General features: G+C 32.3%; 1 protein-coding gene across 1 annotated transcript; it reads left to right on the top strand.

Annotated features, from left to right (window-relative positions):
• Window positions 1–3,010: 3,010 nt before the first annotated feature.
• On the top strand, window positions 3,011–4,596 carry LOC112280612 (outer envelope pore protein 16, chloroplastic). The gene is made up of 4 exons (XM_024516274.3): window positions 3,011–3,058; window positions 3,479–3,653; window positions 3,842–3,975; window positions 4,134–4,596. The coding sequence occupies exons 2-4, from the start codon at window positions 3,488–3,490 to the stop codon at window positions 4,275–4,277; spliced, it is 444 nt and encodes a 147-aa protein (XP_024372042.1). The 5' UTR covers window positions 3,011–3,058; window positions 3,479–3,487; the 3' UTR covers window positions 4,278–4,596.
• The last annotated feature ends 2,510 nt before the right edge of the window (window positions 4,597–7,106 follow it).

Genomic DNA, 7,106 nt, shown 5'->3' with positions numbered 1-7,106 from the left:
GCTCCAAAGGTAATATGGTATTTATTTGAAATAAAAATGAATGAAGAAGTTTCAAATGTGGTTCAATCGTTATTATATCTTCTTAAAATATATCAAATAATTTTTTATTCAAATAATGATGCAATTGAAGTCTTAAGATAGATGTCATGTAATAATATAGCTATTAGGTGAAATAAAAGAATAATTTTTTACTTTAGATGAGCTTAAATGAAAATATTTTAGCAAATTATCTTAGAAATATAAATAATAGACAAGAAAGTAGTAAAAATTAATAAGTGCTAATATTTCTTTCTTTTAGACGAGACTTATATTTATTTTATAGAAGCATAAATGAGCTAAATCAAAATAAATAAGATATATAATTAATATAGATATATTTAGGAAGAAATTAAAAATAGATTTTTAAAAAAATAACTCAAAATACTAAATATTGATATATGTAGAAGATTGGTTATGAACATAGGTTGAAATCAAACCGTGAGGTACAAATCTATGCACCTACAATGTCATTAGGATTCTTTTTTTAATTGAAGAGTGGAATTTGGGAGCGGGCTTGTAAAAAGATTTTTAAGAGTTAATTTTATATGATTTGAAGATATATTGAGGTTTTGAGAGCTTTCCAAACTGAGAGATGTATTATGTGGATTTGGATTTTATGAAATAAATAGACATTCTCAAATTTGATAATTTTGAAAATTTTGCAATACATTTATGGATGAAAATTTGTCACTTAATTAGTATGGTATTAAAATTAGTATGGCATTATGGATGAAAATTTGTCACTTAATTTGTCAATTAATTTGTCAATTAATTTATGGATGAAAATTTGTCACTTAATTTGTCACTTAATTTGTCACTTAATTAGTATGACTAATTTTTGAAGACATGTGAGATTTTATATCAATCAACTGCTTAGATTGAAGGTTATAAAAGTTTTTGTATTAGTAATTATTAAGATTTCAAATAGCTATAGTAATTTATTAAGATTTATTTAGGATTTTCTTGAGATATTTAAGATCTAATTAGGATTTGATTATGATTTAGAATTTGATTAGGATTTAATTAAAAATTGATTAAGATTGATTTAGGATTTTATTAAGATTTGGTGTAGGATTAAGATTTAGGATTTGATTAGGATTTGACTAGGATTTGATTGAAGTTTGTTTTAGGATTTAGTTAAGATTTCATTAGGATTTTATTAGAGTTTGGTCTAAGATTAGGATTTGGGATTTCATTAAGATTTGTTAGAATTTAAAAGAATGTGTTAAAGATTCAATTTGGATTTTTATTTTTAGTCTTTTTAAAGATTTCTTTGATATTTCTTTAGGATTTCTTTATTATATATATTCTTTTCAGATTATTTTTTATTTTTGATTTTTTTCATGCAAGTTCTTTGAAACTTCTTTTGAGATTTAATTAAAAATTGATGGAATTATTATAATTTAATTAGAATTTTTTTAGAATTCTATTAAAATTATTGTGATCTTCTTATTGCAAGTTCTATTTTATCTTCTATAGTTAGTTGTCCAATGTATTTTCAAGCAAATTTTACAAAACACAACATTATGGAGAGTGGCAAAAAACAACTTTGACAACATTTTTTGAAATGTATGAATCTATAGAGATTTCTTTGCAATACATGTATGAAGAGCTTCCATAACATTTTGTATGAAATAAGACCTCAAAGATGTGGACAATAAGACAACATGGATTTGCAATTGGAAGGTTATATTTTGCTAATCCTATTGTGGGAGAAAGATTATATCTTCAACTTCTTTTAATAATAGTATATAGACCATATTCATATGTAAATTCAAGTATTATAAATAAAATATTATAACCAAATTTTAAAAGGGTATGCTTGGAAATGGAATTGTTGGAGGATGATAAAGAATAGAATCAATGCTTAAAAAAAGTTTTATAATAAACAAGAAAGCCTCATAATCAAACTTAGAGAAATCAACATAATCAAATGTTTAATATTCTAAAGAGTTTTAAATTATCTTCTTATGCTTCAATTATTAATATAAATAAAAAAATATATTTATTTGCATATATACATTTTAAATATATTATTAAATATAAAAAATCAAATTTTAATTAAATTTTTTGATTTTTTCAATTAATTAAATACAAATAAATTCTTTAGAATAATATGGATTAGATGTTCAGGCTTTTATACTCATATTATATAAATATTAAAAAAAATCTACAAGTTTCTCACTTTTAAGAAGTTAAGTTAAAAGCAATTTACAACTTAATCTCTAAAAATTAAGAACCTTAACAATAAAATTATGTATTTTGTGTTTTACATTTAACCTTGTGTTTTATGTTTTATATTTAATCTGAAAATTCTCACCAATGCTTTCAAATAAAATTATTTTTGGCATTTTAGGTTTCTATGGCAACAAACTATCTTGTTCTATATTTTTCTACCAAGATATTACACATCCAAAGTCATATTTTAAAGTTTAAGTGACCTTTTTGACAAAATGAGTATTTTTTAAAGGGCTATAAACAACATATTTAAACTCACCAAAAAAAAAGGGAAAAAAATGAAATCAACATAATAATTAATAAGTTTTTTTTTTTTTCATTTAATTGTAAAACATGACCAAACATTTTTTATTTTTATTTTTTATGAATCTTACCCAAATCACCATTCCAATCAACCACCATCCACCTAGTATAAGCCCCCAACAGCGTTAGCCCTCAACGTTTTGAGCCACATCAAGAGGGGGCTTTCTAAAAATGTAAGATTACCACCGTAACCTTTGAAGTTCCAAAGAGCAAATGAAGGTGAGAGTGAGAGAGCGAGAGAGAGAGAGAGCCTGGGAGCTGCCAAGTGTCGAACTTACAATCCTGAATAGAGTCCCCGGTTTACACGCGGCCGTAAGGCTGGGCAACACGTAAAGGGTTTGCCACGCCTCGCTGTGTGGCCGTGGCCTGGCCCCTTCACACCCCACCCTATATCCGTCGCCCATTCCTACATAACTTTGTCCTGCGTCCCTGTTACCCCCATTGTTGTTTGTCTTCCTTCTCCTCTTCGATCTCTCAGGTATCCCACTCCATCTGCGGTGTCGTGATTTCATGTTCCGTGGTTAGGTATTTTAGCTGAGAAGTGTTTGTGTGTTTTTAGCAGGAATTCTGAAGGTGGGTTGGATATGGGACGGCTTTAGAAGACCAGTTTCTAGTTTTCAGTGTAGTGCTGGGTGCAAGAGACTTTGGGGTTGTGGGTGTTCGAGTGTGTGCGGTAATGGGTTTGATTACGTTTCTGATTTGCGGTCTTGAAGTTGGTAAATTTGGATACTCTTGAGATCGAGTTAAGAAGCGATAGTCGGTTGGGAAGTGTATATTCGCAAGTGTAGGTGGAGCGGTTAACCTTTGAGCTTTGCATTGTTGTTTGTTTGTGAAGTGGGATTGGGAATTGGATATTATGTTTTGAGTTAACTAAGATTGAGGCGATCTGGAATTGCAGACCTTCAGGATGTCAAGGGCTCACGTGAATGCTTCCTTCGAACCTGCCCATGTTGACTTTTTGGTCGACTTGGGTCACCCTATGTTGAACCGTGTTGTTGACGGATTCGTTAAGGTTGGTGGAGTTGGAGCTTTACATGCTGCTTCTCAAGATGCCTCCCGATTCTTGTTACAAGGTATTGGCTGTATTCTTCTCATGTATGTGGTTACCTGCCTGTCTAGCTCATACTTTTTGCAGTGTATGCACATAGTTGCGTCCTCAGCTTCCACCTTGGGTGTGGACGTCGGTAATGGGGATGGTTTCACCTTATTTTTACCTTGAGCTGTAAAAGGCTGTTTTTTGACTGAGGTTTGTCATGTACAGAGGAAACCAACAAGAAGTCGCTGGAGATGTCTGTACAACGTATGGGCAAGGAGGCAGTGCAGTGGGGACTCGTTGCCGGAGTCTACACCGGCATGACATACGGGATGCAAGAGGCTCGTGGTGTCCATGACTGGGTACAAACACGTCTCTAGTTATGCTTAGCTTTTGGCCCATAATTAGACGTGTATGTGTTTTTCCTTACTAATGTTTACAGTGGAATGTTAAGTTCCCTCGGCAACATGTCTACATTGGTCCTTTGAACTACATGATAATTTTGCCTTACTTGGTGCAGAAAAACGCATTGTTGGGAGGAGCCTTGACTGGAGCTGCATTATCCTTGACTGAGGCTAACCCCCGCAGTGACCGAATCGTACGTGGAGCTATTACTGGTGGTGCCATTGCCACCGCTGCTGAGTTCTTGCGTAGCCTTACCTAGACTTTAGTTTGTGTATAACCGATGCACATCCTCAATTAGTTCGGTACACTTACACCTCTGATATATCTTTGTCTTAAAATCCCCAATGATCATCCGCACAATGTGGTATGTGTCAATGTGAAATGTAGACACTTGTGAGTTGAAGAGGGAGGACTTGTGCATTGTCAAATAATACAACTCTGACCTTGTGCATATGAAAAGAGGTCTGAGTGTATTGCAGTTCATCCTTGTGTACATGGCAGGCGTAGTAAAGCTTGTGCCTAACTGTTGGCATTTTTATGAAATTCGGAATTCAATCAAAAGCTCTTCTTCTCTCGCATCTACTTCTCAGCTAGTTCGAGTTTTCTACAGGGTATTGATGTCTAGGAACTGTCATACTGTCGCACCTGAAAACGAAGCTCACATGTGAATTCCCAAGTACTCAAAAATACTACTTGTTGAATATTTAGCAGTTTGTTTTTGATGAGACTATTCGGCAACTGCCCTTATTTTGCAATTCTGCTCGAGCTGTCCACAGCTTGTAGCGCGGCTCCATTACTGCGTTGATAGAAATTACGGTGATGAAACAATTGGGGTAGGCACGAAGGACACATTACATTGAATCGAATTGATCAAGCTAGCCTGCCCAGCACGAACGTTATAAGCTGGAGCTAAATACAACCTACCTGAATATTCATTACATTAACTTCTTACTAACCCTTATAACTTCTTAGTTTTGAAGATATGAACTATTAACGAATTTTAAAAATTGTGGAATTGATCGATATACTATAAATGTGAGAAGCTTCACTTTATCTCACATAATAACAAAAAGTTGCTTAGGTCCTGCCATGAGGAAGAGGTCGCTGGAAAGATGCATCCACTTGTAGACATTTGCATTCCCACTTGTCTTGCATGCCACGTCTGTAGGAACATTCTGTGCAGTCGATAAAGGAGGTGGCTGACGAGGCAGACTCTATCTTCACCATCCGACACATGTTGCATTTGGCCAATAAAACGGATAGTATAGTGATAGTTCAGCTGCTTTTTGTGCCAAGTTGTCGACACCTATTTGCCTTAACAGCACCAGATAGGATTGGAATATTCCTGTTCTGTGCACATCGGGATATGACGCTCCCGCTGCAATTTCATTGAATGATTCCTAAACCAGAAGCCAATTCAGGAGTGTATCACTTTACATGTGCACACTTATCCCCAACAACGACGAGTTCTATTTTCAACACACTGCAATGATAGAGCTCTATTGAAAGCGCGCGATATTTTTTTCCACAAATACCTTGATGTGAATCAGCATATGCTTCACTTGTGTGTGGTTTTGAGAGTCGAACTCCAGGGACGCGAAAAGTGTTTCTGCGAATTGCAGTCTGGATGACTCTTCAACAAATCCTACAAAGTGATTGTACTTCTAGTCGTTTAGGTCACCTCCCAAATCGCCTTCGGCGTTATCGACCAAGTGCACTACGTTTCGAAAACTGATTGATGACTTGTTTTCCTTCTAGAGAAGTTCTGCCGAACTCCGGATCTCGCAAGCAGGGCAAGTGACCGAGATCAGCAGGCCAGGTTTTAGGATTAGGATTCCCACAGGGGGAAGAGGTACATCCAGCATGGGTCAAGATTGTTCATTCCAAGATGATGCCAAGTCATAGGGTTTCTACAGAAAGACAAGCTACATCCAACTTGGGTCAAGATTGTTCATATTAAATTGATACCAAGTTTTGACATCATAATGTTGTGGATTGTAATTATCCCACAAAATTTTAACAATTTTTTTTTCAATATTTTTCATGTTTTGTAAGAGTGTTATTGCCATTTTGTGACAAAAATTTAGAAGAATTTCTTGTAATTTGAAAGAATCTCTTGTACTATTAAATTAATTCATAATATGTAAAAAATTAACTTATATATATATATATATATATTTTAAAAATCTGTAATAATTTGCCAAGTTCCAAATTCTAACTACTTTTTAAAAGACAATTTGAAATAGCTTTAGTTTTCATTTTTTAGAATTCTAAGTTGTGTTTGTCTTATTAATGTATTTTTAATTTGATTGGTATTGTATTGCTTTATTAATTCAAAAAAAATCTTTATACATCTTATTATATTATTATTTGTATTTGAAACAAACTAAGGACAAAAAAATGTATTGACAAGACTAAAGAAGGCTTAATCTTTGCTTCTATATATACCATCTAACTAAGAACTATGTGACATTCTAAGATATTTGACACATGTCCAATTTTTGAAACATGTGTCTAATTTGCAAGGCAAGTTTCCAATATGTGTGCCACATGGCCAACTTGTACCACAAGTGGGCAATATGTGCAATATAAGGCAAACTTATAAAACAAGTGGCCAACATGTACAACATGTAGCAAACTTATTAGCCAAATTTTCAATTCATCAATTACCTATAAAGATTTGTAAAATCAAATTCATGTCTGAAGTTTCTAAAAAGCTTATCTACGAGATACTATCAAATTACATACTTTTTTATACTTCTACCTAATTCCTTTTATCTCAATAATTACTACTTTTGACATGTATATTCATGACATATATTTTTAGTTTAATTTTATTATATACAAAGTTTTATAAAGAAATTTTAATGTATAGATTTATTATTAATATAAAAATACTACTAGTATTATTTTATAAATATGAATATAAATATATAAAATTAAAATATTTTTTATTAATAAAGATATATAGATAAAAATTAAATAAATAATAATTCAGACGTTTGATTTAATACATCAATAAAGTATTAAAATTATAAATTAACTATCAAAAAAATTAAATTTTATAAAAAAATATTAAAAATTTATT

The sequence above is a fragment of the Physcomitrium patens genome, chromosome 3, assembly GCF_059467195.1.
Source record: "Physcomitrium patens ecotype Gransden chromosome 3, ASM5946719v1, whole genome shotgun sequence".
NCBI lineage: Eukaryota > Viridiplantae > Streptophyta > Bryopsida > Funariales > Funariaceae > Physcomitrium > Physcomitrium patens.
The sequence above is the reverse complement of the archived record's forward strand: the minus strand, read 5'-3'. Positions and strand labels throughout refer to the sequence as shown.

Coding starts and splice junctions, on each gene's coding strand:
- LOC112280612 (XM_024516274.3), top strand. CDS start 3,488: ATGTCAAGGGCTCACGTGAATGCTTCCTTCGAACCTGCCCATGTTGAC. Junction 3,654..3,841: donor CTCCCGATTCTTGTTACAAG/GTATTGGCTGTA, acceptor TGTCATGTACAG/AGGAAACCAACAAGAAGTCG. Junction 3,976..4,133: donor CTCGTGGTGTCCATGACTGG/GTACAAACACGT, acceptor TACTTGGTGCAG/AAAAACGCATTGTTGGGAGG.